The sequence below is a fragment of the Ictalurus furcatus genome, chromosome 28 (genome assembly GCF_023375685.1).
Source record: "Ictalurus furcatus strain D&B chromosome 28, Billie_1.0, whole genome shotgun sequence".
NCBI classification, from domain to species: Eukaryota; Metazoa; Chordata; class Actinopteri; order Siluriformes; family Ictaluridae; genus Ictalurus; species Ictalurus furcatus.
The window spans coordinates 17,855,135-17,871,994 of NC_071282.1; the positions used below are offsets into that span (position 1 = coordinate 17,855,135).

Here is a 16,860-nt window from a genome sequence, read left to right on the forward strand (position 1 = left end):
TAACGTGACTAACAGGTACAGAGACCACACCTCCTTTAATGTGACAGACAGGTACAGAGACCACACCTTCTTTAAGATGACTGACAGGTACCGAGACCACACCTTCTTTAACGTGACTAACAGGTACAGAGACCACACCTCCTTTAATGTGACAGACAGGTACAGAGACCACACCTTCTTTAAGATGACTGACAGGTACCGAGACCACACCACCTTTAATGTGACTCACAGGTACAGAGACCACACCTCCTTTAATGTGACTGACAGGTACCGAGACCCCACCTTCTTTAACATGACTGACAGGTACCGAGACCACACCTTCTTTAACGTGACAAACAGGTACAGAGACCACACCTCCTTTAATGTGACAGACAGGTACAGAGACCACACCTTCTTTAACATGACTGACAGGTACCGAGACCACACCTTCTTTAATGTGACTGACAGGTACAGAGACCACACCTCCTTTAATGTGACTAACAGTTACACAGGTCACTCCTTCACTAGGACTGAAAAATACAGAGGCCACGCCTCCTTTTGGGGATTTACATGCACAGGTACACAGGCCACACCTTCTTTTTTGGAATTGATTTGTACAGAAACCACAGCTCTGTCTCACACACACACACACACACACACACACACACACACACACACGTTTGTGTAGGTCACAAACACAAATCGCACTATCCCAACACACATTTTTTTTCCTCTTGACCTTCTGCATTAATCTATAGCTCAAGGTCTTCATTTTACATTCTGGCCTTCAGGAAGGAGGCACTGGGGGAGGAGCGTTCAGTAAACACACTGCATCAGTAAACACACTCCACCGAGTGAAAGAGCTTCAACCGTGGAAGAAATACAATAATAGACACATCATGGTGCTCTGTCCTCTACCTTATTCTTTATTTTACAGCGTTCAGGGTTGCCAGGTCTGCACGACAAACCCTTACAATCAAACAAACAAACAAAAAAAAAAGACATTCCTTTATAAAACTAAATAAATGAATGCATTCATACGATCATGCTCAAGAATCTCCGCATTACAAAATGTTAATAAACCGGTAATAAAGGGTTAATAAAGAGTTAATACGTTCTTAATTAAACATGCACACGTGGATCAGTATGCAGCTCTCGCACTTGGCTCATGTGATCTTTTGCCCTTGTGTACATTACAGCTTTCACTTGCCATTCTGTTTGTGTGCATGTAATTAAAAGCTGAAACACACACACACACACACACACACACACACACACACACACCCCTTCCCTAATAAGTCCAATCAGATCGGCAGAGGCAGGTCATGTTTAGTGTCTTTTTAATTTAACAAATCTGTGTTACTGATTAAATCCCGGTGTGTGTGTGTGTGTTACGCTCACCAGTATCCTGGTCACACAGCTGTTCGCAGGGATCTGTGGTCCTCTGGCCGCAGTAATCACGCACCCACTGTGAGGACGAGTTGGACTGGTAATACAGCGTCAGCTTGGCCGGGTTCAGCCAGTTAGACACGTCCAGGTAACTGCCCATACTCACCACAAAGCTGCTTCCTGCGCACACACACAGACACACACACACACACACACACACACACACTGTATATCACCTTCAAATTGTTGGGACCTTTTAGGAAAATGAGCAGATTTATTACATTGTGTAAAAGTACAGTAGAGATTAATGTGATATTAAAAGTTTATAATATATAGAATGTGTATACGTAGCTATATGGTGTGCTACATAGCACATAGCACATACATAGAATGTCATTTAACCTAGGCTTTATCTTCAGTAGACTCCTCAGGACCTTGAGGCTCACTAACACCTCCTCCTATGTTGTTCTTTTTTCGAATTTTTCAAAAATGGCCGATCTCTGTTTCGGAAAAACTCAAACTAACCTATCCGATGCCCAACAAACATGCTCTTCTGATGATGCTCCCATGCAGGAAGGCTCTCAGGAGGCTCCTGGGATTTCCATGCACAACAGTTTACACAGAATGATGCAAACAAACAAACAAAAATACCCAGTTTTGAAGGTAGAAACGCCTCGTTAATGAGAAAAGATCAGAGGAGAACGATCCTCGGACTGCTCCGAGCCGACAGGAACTCGCTTTACAACCGTGGTGAGCTGTAAAGCATCTCAGAACATCCAATACGTCAAACCTTGCTCAACAACAGGTGATATTTTTAAGGAAACGATCCATTTTTTTATTTTATTTTTTTCCCAAAAGCTCACAAAATCGCCGATGTGTCAGTTTTACAAATTTGAGTCTTATGTTGCTGTGTTTAATGCTTCAATATAAGATGGTTCCTGTTCAGGAATCCGTCTTTTTGTGTTCTGCAAACACGTTTGACATGATGTCAAGACCTCGAGAGCCTTTTCTAGTTTTTCCACTCTACCACGCTCACCTACGACCTCCCAGCCCCAACACCCCGATTGAGAAGTGCTCAGCCTCCCGGATCAGCCTGGACCTGTGTGATTGTGTGTGTGTATGAGCTTCCTGAGATATCTTGGCACTCTTTCACAGACCCTTTAGAACCGATGTATACCTCGCCTGTGAGGCAGGGTCGAGAGCTTTTTCTCCTCCATCTGCTCAACTCTCCACACTCTCGTCTCTCCCCTTGGGTCCCGCGTTAACATCACACTCGCTGCTGCTTTGCCGGTCGGGCTCATTTTCACGAATTTGTCAAGCTTATTCGCCAGAAATAAATATCTTCATGAGCATTTCTTGGCTCCGAGTTGATGAACAGGAACGACGGCTTCACTAGGTTTTACGTAAGCATACGGCAGATGGCCGAGAAAATACCAATCTTGGGAATGTTTCCTCGTGCATATGACTTTCTCCAGCGCCGTTCATGAATACTCATATTCAAACAGAGACAGTGTAGTCGTAATAAAATCTGCCGTATCACATGACAGCCACTAGTGTCGGAGACTAAAGACTTAGCGTCCTGTGAGACATCGGATCTTTTCAAAGAAGCGAGTGACAAAGCGGCAGAGATACCGGATTTCTTCAATTCTGTGCAAACGAGGTATCACATGGTGAAACCCACCAATCCAAACGACTGTCTCAAACGAGCCCTCGGAGCAATCCTACGGAGCTTTCGCTCGGATGTTTCTTCGGTTCCCCACTCGCTTTAGTTCCTTTAGTTGGTTTCCAGCGACTCGTACTGTTCTCATTGACTCGCAAAAGGGTGATCAGATATAGGAAAGCCGAACAGCATTAAAAGAAAGTGAACGTCGGCTTACCGTCTGCGACAAAGTGCTCGGGGACGTGCAGCGTGACCTTGACGCTCAGTGGGCAGGAGGTGTGTGAGCCGTACACCACGGCGAGAACACACGTGCTCACTGTGATCAACGTCAGAGTGGCCTTACTCATGGGGCTCTGAGGGCATCCTGTAGAATAACAGACAGACAGACAGACAGAGAGTTTTGTTTTTTGTTTTTTTAAATCTATGTCTAAATCTAGAACCTTCCTTATTGTGCCCCTCTTGGAGAACCCTTATAGTTTCCATGTAAAAAAATCATTTCGAAGTACATTTTGTTCAACCACACAGGGTTCTGTAAAGCAGTACTCACCGATCCTCTCAATTCCTTGAGATCTACCTTCCTGCAAGAAGGTATCGATCTCCTACTAACATCTAACACGCCGGTTTTAGCCGATCAAGAACTTCCTAATGATCGGATGGTCAGGTGGGCACGATTATGGTTAGAGCGAAGGTCTTCAGGAAGGTAGATCTCCAGGAACAGGGTTGGGGACCATTGCTATAGAGGAACCTTCAAGGGTTCTCCTATTAACAACAACAAAAAAACCCCTAAAAGTTTCTTTATTTTACTTACCCAAAATGATGGTTCTACAGTACATTCTGTAGAACCCTACACACATCCACAGAACCTGAGTAGAAACGTCACCCCAATGATTAACCCAAAGAACAGGAATAAGGTCAAATCTAGAACCCTAAAGGTCTCTTCATTTACATTTATGGCATTTGGAAGACACCCTTATCCAGAGCGACTTACATTTATATTATTTATACACCTGAGGGTTAAGGGTCTTGCCCAAGGGCCCAACAGTGGTAGCTGGACAGTGCTGAGGCTTGAACTCCTGACCTTCTGATCAGTCCACCCAGATCCTTTAACCACTGCCCACTCTTCAGATCGTCTATTCACTTTATCAGAAGACATAACGGTTCTCGATAGAACCCTACAACAGAGCGTTCCCGACAGAACCCTACAGACAGGGCTACAAGTTGAACGAGCTGCGAAAGAGAATATATTGTACATATGTGCTCAGGGAGCTAACAAATTGCTCTGGATTTGACTTATGACCCGCTCTGCATTCGGGGTGCATACGAAATGATTTTTTAGGACCGGAGCTCATAAAGAACTGACAGGAGAGAGAGAGAGAGAAAACTCGTTAATGATGGGATGTTTAGCATTTTAATGTAGTTAAGCAGATGAATGTTTTATAGAAGTAATTATTAGTGGCATAATTACTGTTTAAATGCCAGAGTAGCACAGAGGGATTTGAACAATTTACACTATGGCAGGGTGATATTTATGGGATAATGGTTTAGAACAATGTTAGTATATCAGTGCGCACACACACACACACATACACACACACACACACACACACACACGCCAGTATATGCAACAGAATCAGGAATGAGTGGTGAGATGAAATTACCGGCCACTGTGATCATTTATGCGACTATGTACACACTTCACTGACAATATCACAAGTTACCTCTATTTCCATCTAGCAATTATCATGCTAGTCGTTCAGGGTCCTTGTTTTTCTTTTTTTCTTCTTTTAGTACACACCAGAATGAATAAATATTTGCACAACATGACACACTACGCATGTCCTACAGTAGTAATGTCGTCCGAAGGGGGTGCAGATTTTTGCACACCAGTGTACACGTGTATGAACGGGACCGAATATACATACATACATATATATATATATATATACAGATGTCTCAAGCTGAATCATTCAAGATACAGATATATAACAGTACCGACCCCCTGTGGCCATCGGCGTTTGACGTTTTTATTCATTTGGACGTACAAATTCAATTTCAGACTCTTTTATCCAATCCCATTTAGCTAAATGAACTAAATTAACGCAAGAGCACACACACCAAAGCACTAAATTTACTCAGTACTCGGCCTACCGAATACACAAATGTTCATCGTTGTTTTGTTTTTTTTCCGGAGGTCCTTATCTCATGAGGACATCCGTGATTATTTTTGTGCTCTCTCTGCGCAATCTGTTTGTCTGGTAATAATAATAATAATAATAATAATAATAATAATAATAACAACAGCAACAACAACAATTACAGATCTGGGAGACTTTCAGAAGAGGATTTTTTTTTTTTTAAAAAAGAAAGAATTTGGTATAGGGTGAATACATAAACACGGGCGCATGGTGGTTTAGTAATTAGCACATTCGCCTCACACCTCCAGGGTCGGGGGTTCGATTCCCGCCGCTGCACTGTGTATTCGGAGTTTGCGTGTTCTCCCCGTGCTGCAGGGGTTTCCTCCGGGTACTCCGGTTTCCTCCCCCAGTCCAAAGACATGCACGCTAGGCTGAATGGCGTGTCCGACGTGTCCGTAGTATGAATGGGTGTGTGAGTGTGTGTGTGATTGTGCCGATCGTTTGCTATAATATAAAAGATACTGGTGGCTGCAGAGTAAATTAAATACAGGCAATTTGGCATAATAAAACACAAACCTGGCAATCCTGTCATTAACTGTCATGTCCACTCCTCCTCCTCCTCTACTGAAAATGTTCACAGAGTTAGCATTCCTGACCAAAGGCGTCTTTTAGCGTGTGCTGCAGTTCCCATTTTTGGCCACTAGGTGCAATAAAAACTCAATGGAACTCAATGGGGAAGTGAGCAAGCTGCCGTATTCTTACAAATTCAGTCAAAAGAGGCATTTCTTCTATTTGGTGTTCTCCTATTTAGTATTTCTAAAGAAATTCAAATATATGAAGCATTGAATGAGGCTCTTAATTCAAATTTGCTGGGCATGGATACAATCCAAAGAGAAATGATATGCTCGAAGGTGTGAAGATGTGAAATACGAACGCTCAGACATGGATGGTAAGCCTGCATCATTCCAGAATCTTCGACGTCTCTCCGTCGGTAACTTAAAAACTTCTCAAACTTCACAGAACGTGGGGTTTTTTTTTTTTTTTTACCTCTTTCTTTTTAACAGCCGTCATACATCAGTAATCGGCTGAAAGAAGTGAGAGCTAGACTCAATCAAGAACCGAGCGTCTGAGAAACACGGTCAGGGAAGTTCAAGCTTCTAAACGCTATCAGGGCAGAAGGGAACGAATTCATGACTAAAAGCACAGTGGACCTTAATTGCAGAGAAAAACCTGCTGAAAATAGCTTTTTGGTTGCTAAAGCTGGCTTTTTTTTTTAATGTTTTTTTTGCATGAATCTAATTAATTCCTGGAAATGACGTCTTTGTTGAGAGATAATAACACTCTTAAAAGTCGGAGGCAGAAAGTCAATAAGCCAAAAAGCTGAGGATTAGATTAAAAAGAGGAACGACACAGTCAAATTGCAATTTACAAGTCCATTTTTTTTTTTTTTGATGATGATCAGCGCAATTACCGTATAACGACATGAAATCTTCCAGCTGTGTCTAGTTTTCAGTGCCTCTGGACAAAAAGACTTTATGCTTTGCACTCAATTCCTGACAGTGATTTATTTATTTATTTATTTATTTTTTTAAAAGCATTTATTTTTTTTCTTACTTATATCTACTTGCTGCTCTCTCGTTGTCTTTTCTTAGGTCATGTTAATTTTGAGAGAACAGCTCGAAGCCGCATGGGTCAAAAGTCTCTGCGGTCGGGATAATTAGATCTATTTTACAAGCAGTGACGTAAATCCAAAAAAATAAGCAGTGAGGAGAAAGAAGAGACTTGTGACGGGAGACAAATGAACGAATCCCTCGAATAGCAAGACTTGAAGGACAACATATAGGACTGTAATGGACAGAACAGCAAAGTTAAATATAAATAAATAAAGAGGACAGAAGAACACACAATACAGAAACATTTCAGCTAAATATTTAGGATACACACACACACACACACACACACACACACACACATATATATATATATATATATTATATATATACACCCTTTACGTTGTATTATGAATCATATGGTTACTAAAATGTTCTTTGGATGGGATTCACAACGTTTGGCAACATTTTCTGTCCATGCAGTGTTCATAATGCATTATAAATGTTTATATGCCAGTCATATGTCTATACAGATGCTTATAAGCAGATACAGCTACAAGCATAACACTTTATAAAGCAAGTATATGACTTTGTAATGCCAGGATACATTTTATAATGCTTGTACGTAACACTAAACATCTGTATAATCATTCATAAGTAGCGTACATGTAAGTAGCATGATTATGCATTGAAATGTGTTAAATAGCACAGGATGTCTTATAATGCCTGTCATAAGTCTGTTATAAATGCTTAGCAGCTATACGTACATGCATAACACCTCACAAAGCATGAATACAGGACCGCGTAATGACAGATTACATAACGCCTTATAACACCTGAAATAAGTCTGTATAGTCGCTCAGCCATAAGCAGCATACTAGCGTGCGGAGTGGAAGGAAAAGCACGTTTCTTCTGATGACTCGTTTACGCCGGGATTCCTGCGGTCTGCGTTTTTCACCGAAACCCTCAATCAATCACACACTTCCTGATCAATGTTCCTGTCACTGGATCATTTGGAGTAAATAAAGAAATACTTCATAAATAATCGGTGCACGCAGAAGCCGATATTTGCATGAGCTCTATTGGCAGCTGTTATCAATGAGTCAGAAAGTATTCATCATTAAAGTAATTAAATATTTCTCTGCATTCATAAATCACTCTTTCCCAGCCTGATGCTGCGGATTTTCTTTTTCTTTTTTTCTTTCCTTCTTTCTTTAAAAAAAAAAAAAAAAAAAACCTGTTTCTCTTCTTTTGCCTTTCCATCTTTGGTGTTGGCATTCATACCTGGGTTACTTCAGATTACATAATTCATTATAAACCCATTAGGAAATGTCTATGCTAATGTCTATGCTAATGTTCATAGCTAGCCAAAACACTTAAAATATGAATTGTAATGTCAGATTACATAATGCATTATAAATGTGTTTACATATGGTGCAAAGCACTAAAACAAAAGCTCCTGAATAATATTGTTAGTTATAACGCGTTATAACATAACACGGTTGCTTGTAAAACGCCCTTAGCTCAGAGAGAACCCAGAGAGAACATGCGTGAATACACATAGAACACAATGCTGTATCCGTGTCTGTTTCGTGCTCTGAATGTCCATATGTGAATATCTGAAAACCAAAAGTGGGCGTGGCTTAAACAATCGAAGAAGAAGAAGAATCAGAAGAAGAAATGGCAAATCGGAGCGAATTCATTCTCCGACAGTACAGCGCTCGTACTTTTTCTTTCTTCTCTACATTCACGGTCTCACTCACGCCCACATGAAAAAAAAACTAAACAAAACAAGAAAAAAACCCCAATAGTGCACGTCCTATTAGTACGTGTATTTCATATGGGTTTACAACACACTATCTATTCATTCTGAATAAAGGATTTGTATTCAGTTACATCTCTGATGTCGAGAAGCTGCTCGGTGTCAAGCATGAAGCATGATTTAGACAATTCACACTGACGTGCTGATTATACTTCAGGCCTTTTTTTATTATTATATATTATATATATATATATTTTTGTTAATAAATGCTCCTACTTTAATATCCAAGCACCGTCTCGTGCAGTCTTGTTCTCTTTTCTTTAAGCGAACCGTTTCTGAAAGCGACAAAAACGCTGCATCTACTTCATTTAATAGCCGTAAACCCAGACTTGTAATAAAAAAAAAGTCCGCGTCAATAGAAGACGATGTCATAAAGGTACTGCTGGAAACGGATTAGAGAATTTGTGTGAGGTGTAATCTGCTCCTGGGACAAACCGATAATGACGGAGGAGGAGGGATGCAGTAGACGTGTAATAAATGTGAGGCTACCTTTACTGCGGCGTCTGCCTATGCGGTGCTCCGTGTAAAATTTCGGCTGATTCTCATCATCCACATCAGAGCTTGAACACTCCTGATGGCCAAACACACCACCTGGTTTGGGAAAAGAGAGATAGATGCATGAGGAGAGAGAGAGAGAGAGAGAGAGAGAGATATCAGAGGGTTAGTTAAGGCTGAAGGCATTGCGCTGGATCACATCACGCAATGAAAATTTAGCCGTCACGCTTTTAACACTCTCAGGTCAGAGATGAAGGCCTGCTGTTTGAGCGCCTACTCCATTCACAATAAAGAGCTAGAGATTAGCTACAGTTTTCACCATTTTTGTGGCCATCTGGACATCGATGGGGTGAGAAAGGCCTCCAGGATTTTTATGAAACTAAATGCAGTGATATTGCAGGCCAGTGATCCACAAAATGAAGTCATGTTTTGAAAATAAATAAATAAATAAATAAATAAAAACACCGTATCTCCTGAAAATCGATGCCATCTGGTTTTGTACCTCTCCTTCTGAGATGATACGATGCACATCTGAATACAAAAATCAATAATAAGATGTACGAAAGACAGATTTAAAGCAGCTAATGGTTCGATGATTAAGAGCTGTCTTGATCTCGATCCAGAGACGTGATGCTATTATTCAGTATTGTGTTAGATCTTAATTTCAAAGCAAAGTGCTAGCATTGGGGAGATCAAGACGCTACAGCTCCTTCGCTGGGGCTGAAAGATAGACCAAACTTCTTTTCCTTCACTGGGATTGATGAAGGAGAACCCACGCCTCATTCTCAGGGACTAACCTCCTTCACTCCTCATACAGATAGAGGCCACGCCCCCTTCGCTGGGACCGGCAGACTGACAGCCATGGTTCATTCATGCGTCATGTAGACACAGGCCATGCCCCTTCACAGGGACGGGCAAAGATCATGCCTCCCTCACGGCACGTCACTCCTCAGGGACTGACAGTTTGAAAGGCCACGCCTCCCTCAATGGGACCGACAGGGGACAGGAAAGAAGAGGGCAGAAGGAAGTACAGGACACAGGACAAGATAGAGGACAGAAAGGAGGGCGGAAGAGCGGCCAAAGGGTAGAAAAGAGGACAAGAGAGAGGAGAGGAAAGAAAGCAGGAGAGATGACAAGAAAATGAGAGAAGAGAAAAAATGACAGGACAGAAGAAGGGACAAGAAAGGACTGGACAGGTAGAACAGGACGAGAGAGTACTAGGAAAAAGAGAAAGGACAGGGAAAAAGAGAACAAGAGAGAAGAACGGACAAAAGAGGAGAGCAGAAAGGGTATGAATGGACAGGGAAGCAAGGACAGGAACGGACACAGTGGAATAAGGGACAGGAAATGAAAGTCATGAGAGAACAGAAGAGAGGGCAGAGGGCAGGAAAGAGGACAAGAGAAAGGACACATAAGAAGGAAGCAAGAGAAGGGACATGATGGGATAGGACAAGGGACAGGAGAGAGGACAGCAGATCATCAGGTGTTTGGTCCATGAACAAATCAAAGTGAAACAAATCGAACTTTCCCTTAGCGCCATTGGTAGCCACACCTTTTAACTTCTCATTTACATAAAGACAGTGTTGCATCACTTAGCCCCGCCCCTCACTTCGCCAGCATTCGCTCAGCCTCCTATCACTGTAAATGACAATTCTTATTAAAAATGAACGACTTCTGTGTGCATTGTCATTTTAAAAAAGCCTCACGCTTAAAATTCAGGTTGAAGTTTGAGGTCAGAGGCGGGGTCAGCGTTAGCATATAAAAATAAATCGCATCGCTCTCGGATTACAATCACATATCTCTTTACGATGCTAGTCATACTGCCTCAGCTCAGTGTGTCTCCATGTGTCAGATGTCAGAGGAGTGTTTGCAGTCAGCACAGCACAGTGTTGGAAATCCTTGAGGAGACAAAAAATAGAAGTCTCTCGACTATAAAGCAGTGCCACAGGAAGGTCGTGGCGGAGGGTTTGAATGTCACTTGCAGCCATTTGTCTTTCCCAAGGCCTGCCCGAGGGACCAGGACTTCTCTCCAAACCCACTCCAGCTGAAGTAAGCTGAGAGAAGCTTTTCACCGAGTGATGTCAACTCCGCCAAGTGAAATGTGCGTTTCATTTCACGGTGACGAACTCGAAACATTCTCCATTTCCCGTGACAGAAAGCGAGGGTCTCTTTAAAGCTGAAAAAAAGAAAATCAACTCGACACGTAACTAATGTGAGGTGAGGTGAGGGGGCGTGGCTTCCAATATATTATCGGAGAGTTCAGAACACCTCCGTAACTGTCAATCGTTCCAGAATGAGATGTCATTCATTTCCTGTTTTTATCCGAGGGAAGAAGAAAACTATTTTTGGCATATTTTCAGTTCTCCGATGTTTAGATGCAGAGCACCTACACAAAATGTGGGTAGTTTGGCAGGTCGCGGTGTATAAGAAGAATTGCATGCCCTTAGAGTATGGAATTCAACTTGTGAGAAAAAGTATTGAACTTAACTTTTCAAGAAACAAGCAAAAATATACAATGAGAAAGAAGAGTAACACTCTGAAACCGAAAAGGGCGAACTCCGTGGCAAAACTGTAACATGGTCTTCAAATTAACAGACTTCTTTGTTAACACTAACCCTAACCCTAAAACTAGTAACCCTAATCCTAGTAACCCTAACACTAATAACCCTAACCCCAGTAACCCTACCCTAGTAACCCTAACTCTTAACCCTAGTAATCCTAACCCCTAACCCTAACCCCCCTAACCCTAACCCCTAACTGAAACAGGCGAACTCTGTCACAAAAATGTAAGATGGTCTTCAAATTAACAGAATTCTTTGTTAACACTAATCCTAACCCTAGTAACCCTAACCCTAGTAACCCTAACAACCCTAAGCCCAGTAACCCTAACCCTAATAACAATAACCCTAGTAACCCCAACAACCCAAACCCTAGTAACCCTAACCCTAGTAACCCTAAACCTAACCCTAATAACCCTAACCCTAGTAACCCTAACCCTAGTAACCCCTACCCTTTAAACCCTAACCCTAGTAACCCTAACCCTAGTAACTGTAACCCTAGTAATCCTAGTAACCCTAACCCTAACCCTAGTAACCCTGACCCTAGTAACCCTAACCCTGGTAACCCTGACCCTAGGAACCCTAACCCTGGTAACCCCTACCCTTTAAACCCTAACCCTAGTAACCCTAACCCTAACCCTAGTAACCCTGACCCTGGTAACCCTAAACATAACCCTAGTAACCCTAACCCTAATAACCCTAATAACCCTAACCCTAGTAACCCTAACCCTAGTAACCCCTACCCTTTAAACCCTAACCCTAGTAACCCTAACCCTATTAACCCTAACCCTATTAACCCTAACCCTAGTAACCCTAACCCTTTAAACCCTAACCCTTTAAACCCTAACCCTAACCCTAGTAACCCTGACCCTAGTAACCCTAGTAACCCTGACCCTAGTAACCCTGACCCTAGTAACCCTGACCCTAGGAACCCTAACCTTAGTAACCCTAACCCTAAACCTAACCCTAATAACCCTAACCCTAGTAACCCTAACCCTAGTAACCCTGACCCTAGTAACCCTAGTAACCCTGACCCTAGGAACCCTGACCCTAGTAACCCTAACCCTAGTAACCCTAAACATAACCCTAGTAACCCTAACCCTAATAACCCTAACCCTAGTAACCCCTACCCTTTAAACCCTAACCCTAGTAACCCTAACCCTAGTAACCCTAACCCTTTAAACCCTAACCCTTTAAACCCTAACCCTTTAAACCCTAACCCTAACCCTAGTAACCCTAACCCTAGTAACCCTAACCCTAGTAACCATGACCCTAAGCTTCCTTTTCGTGAATCATGGCTTGTGCAAGTTTACGTTCGCCATTCTGGCATGTGGGTGGGGCTTAACAGCGCTTTACTCTTTGGATCGACAGCTCCCTGATCTAGAAGTAGAGACTTTAGTGTGGTGAATTTTGCAGCGCGTTCTGGATGCTTTCTCTCTATAGTTATAGTGTTTGTACTTTGTAGTGGTTATTACTTCCTTACGTCCTTACTTACTTAGTCAGTATATTAGTTCCTAATTAATACTTGAGGTTTGGGTAGTATCACATGACTATTTTTTATTTCGAGATCGGCTCTCGGAAGCGTCTCTTCGTCCGGGTCAGAGAACCGTCGATCCGAACCTCACTAGCCAATGAGAGTACATCGTCAAGAATGGCGAACGTAAAAACTTGTGAGACGTAAACGAAAAGTTTACGAAAGGGTAAAAGGAAAACTCGCGAACTTCAGCGCGTTCGCAAACTAGTGAAAACGGAGCTCGGAAAACTGTTAACAAAGAACGCCGTTGACGTGAAGACCAGGTTAAATCTATGGCACCGCGTTCTCTCTCTTCCGTTTCAGAGCGTTTGTCTTCCTTCTCATCGTACATTTTGTGTTCCTTTCTTGAAACGTTACGTTCAGAACTTTTTAGCCCAAGTTTACCTCCATACTACAGCAGAACGAGAAAGAAAGCAAGAAATGCCATTTATAGCATCACGCCATTTCATGTGGTCTGACTTGGCGTTAATTAGTGTGAATGACGGAAAAACGTACGATTCTATCACGCCAAAAGTTTGTCTTGTGGATTGTGCTGTATTAAGATTCCGGGTCGCCGTCTCGTGGTAGGATATATTTCCCCATTTCCAAAATGAGAAGCCTTAAGGGATGCAAACTTTTGCTCACGAGTATACTGCAGCAAGTTATGTGTTACTACCATTTCTTACAAAGGTGCAATGAGCAGCAACTGAACAGATACATCTTTTATTAGGTTTTAGCCTGGCTAAATGTGGCCAATTAAAATAAAAACACTGGCTCATTTACAGAGTGTCCCAGTTCGACCACACTCGCTAAATAGAATATCTTTTTCTTGGCTCACATTATGTTTAGCCTTTTTTTTTTTTCTATAGTTTTCTTCATTAGTTTTCTTTCACTATGTAAAAATTACTGGACTGTTGCCTTGTAACATGGATGCAGTGACAGATCTGGCTCTCCAGTACTCCAAAAAGTAAAAAAAAAAATAATTAAAAAAAAATCTATACTTTTCCTTTGTACATAGACAAAGTGTTGGAACATTTAATGATGATTTTATTATTTTTTTTTTTTACCTAGCTTCATGCTAGATGAAAAGAGCTGATGGTAACGCTATAAGACAAAAAAAAAAGAAAAGAAAAAGAAATGAATAGAAATAAGAGATCTTTAAGGCAATCCTGAAAATTAATTATTATTTGAGAAGGAAAACAAAAGAATATTTCCATACAGGATGGAGGTGATGGATGGAGGGCCTTTTCATTTATTTTATTTTTTTCTTCCTCTTCTTCTTCTTCTTTTTTCAAGCCCTGCGGGATTATCGAGCGCTGGGAAATTAAAAGAGGCGTTTCACTCGATTGGTTCCCCCGTCGGTGCTCACCCACTCGAGCGGCCGGCGTACAGAGAAATCGGGCAGCAGATCAAATGGATGGTAAAGTGCAAAGAATAGAAAGAGAGTAGGAGAAAGTTCGGCAAAGCGCTGTGAGAGGGCGAAAAACTGATGAAACCGACTCTATTGCCTGGATGGAGAACGAGGAACGTGTAGAGCATCTCATCCAGGCTTCCATGGATGAAAAGCAATGAGGAAATGAAATAAATAACTCCAGCGGCCTCTGTTCCTGACATCGTGCCCCGTTTCCGGTCACTGACGGTTAAAACGCCGTGATATAATAATCTCTAATAATCTGATGACAGAGTGTGGACAGAAAGAACAGAAATGAATTGTGGTTCCAGGCGGAAACATAAGTCTTGAAGCAGTCTAATGAAAGCCTTGTGCTTAGTCTTGCAATCCAGATTCAGCATTCAGTAGAGAATCGGGTACGTTTTCGCGATAAACGTTGCCTACTTTCGCACAGAGGAACAAATAAATAAACACAGGAAACTGGAAAACAGGCATGCAGATACAAGAAAGTATGTCGAGCCAATCGGATTCTAGACTCCAAGATTCTGAAGCTTGTAGCCAGAAAAGAGTATCAGACGCATCGGATCTGACGTATCGGATATCAGACACACCGTGTGCTGTGGGCAGAGTATCTGAGGATGAAATGAGCTCAGCATTAACTTCTTCAAACAAAACTATTTAATAGCTTTTAAAGATGAGACTCGAGAAACTATTTTTAATCCATGTAAAAACACATCGACACGTTGCAATCTGATAGGCTCTTCCATGAGGCGAACCAATGAAATTCCAAAATGTCCATATGTCTGCTGTTGTCTATTGACTTTGCTATTCAGCTCAGGCAGGATTTTTATGCCAGGTCTGACAGCTGCTCTAAAATAAATTTTGCAGCGAGGGTATGAGCCAGGTGTTCAGGTAAAACCGTTATGGATACACAATACTTTGTATCGGGTTGAGCAGCTAAGCTGCATAATGGAAGCCCAGGTAAGAAATTTAACATCAGATAATGTGTACAAATAATTTCGGGCTCGCAAATCTAACTCCAACTACATTTTTTTGGGAGGGGGTGGGGTGGGGGCAGTAATGTATGCTAGTAATGGAACATTGCATCTGCTCAGAGAAAAGAACCAGAGAGCTGAGTCAAACAATCTGAGTTGAATGAGGTGACTCACTGAAAAGTGCCAGAGTGCAGAGTCAAATGATCTGACTCACTGAAAAGAACCAGAGAGCGGAGTCGAATCGTCTGAGCTGTATGATCCGAGTCAAATATTCTGACCCACTGAGACGTGCCAGAGAGTACAGTCAAATGATCTGACTAATTGAAAAGAGCTGGAGAGCCGAGTCAAATGATCTGACAAACTAATAAGAACAGAGTTAGTCAATAATTGTTTTTTTTGCTGAAAAGAACCAGAACGCTGAGTCAAACAATCTGAGTTGAATGATCTGACTCACTGAAAAGTGCCAGAGAGTAAAGTCAAATGATCTGAGGTAAATGATCTGACTCAGTGAAACAAGCTGGAGAGCTGAGGTAAATGATCTGACTCTCTGAAAAGAACCAGAAATCTGAGTTAAATAATCTGAGGTAAATGATCTGACTCGCTGAAAACTGCCAGAGAGCAGAGTCAAATCCTCTGAGTCAAATGATCTGACTCACTGAAAAAAATCAAAGCGCTGAGTGAAATCATCTGAGTTAAATGATCTGTCTCACTGAAACAAGCTGGAGAGTTGAAGTAAATGATCTGACTTACTGAAAAGTGCCAGAAATCTAAGTCAAATCATCTGAGTCAAATTATCTGACTCACTGAAACAAGCTGGAGAGCTGAGGTAAATGATCTGACCCTCTAAAAAGAACCAGAAATCAGAGTGAAACAATCTGAGTCAAATGATCTGACTCACTGAAAAGTGCCAGAGAGCAGAGTCAAATCATCTGAGTCAAATGACCTGACTCACTGAAAAGACCCAGAGAGCTGAGTTGAATCATCTGAGCTATATGATCCGAGTCAAACATTCTGACCGACTGAAACGCGCCAGAGAGCGCGATCGGAAATGATCAGAGTCAAATGACCTGAGTCAAATGATCTGACTCGCTGAAAAGAGCTGGAGAGCCGAGTCATATGATCCGAGTCTGATTCATATGAACGATCTGACTCACTGAAAAGAACTGGCTGGCTGAGTTAAATGACCTGAAAAGACCCAGATCACTAGATTACACATTTGTTATGCACACTGTTAATTTAATTGTGCAAAAAAAAAAAAAAAGGTTAGGTTAAGGGCTGAGCTTAGTGTTTCTACATTTCCTCAAACTTCAAAAT

At 41.8% G+C, this 16,860-nt stretch overlaps 1 protein-coding gene across 1 annotated transcript in view; it reads right to left on the bottom strand.

The window, feature by feature from the left end:
• The window catches only part of LOC128603793 (astrotactin-2), a 162,422-nt gene extending 158,949 nt beyond the window's left edge, over window positions 1–3,473 (bottom strand). Inside the window, exons 1-2 of the mRNA XM_053618483.1 lie at window positions 3,246–3,473; window positions 1,381–1,548 (exon numbers count right to left, since the gene is read on the bottom strand). Coding sequence (XP_053474458.1) covers window positions 1,381–1,548; window positions 3,246–3,375 — 298 coding nt within the window. The 5' untranslated portion in view covers window positions 3,376–3,473. The remainder of the gene's footprint in view (window positions 1–1,380; window positions 1,549–3,245) is intronic.
• Window positions 3,474–16,860: the final 13,387 nt, after the last annotated feature.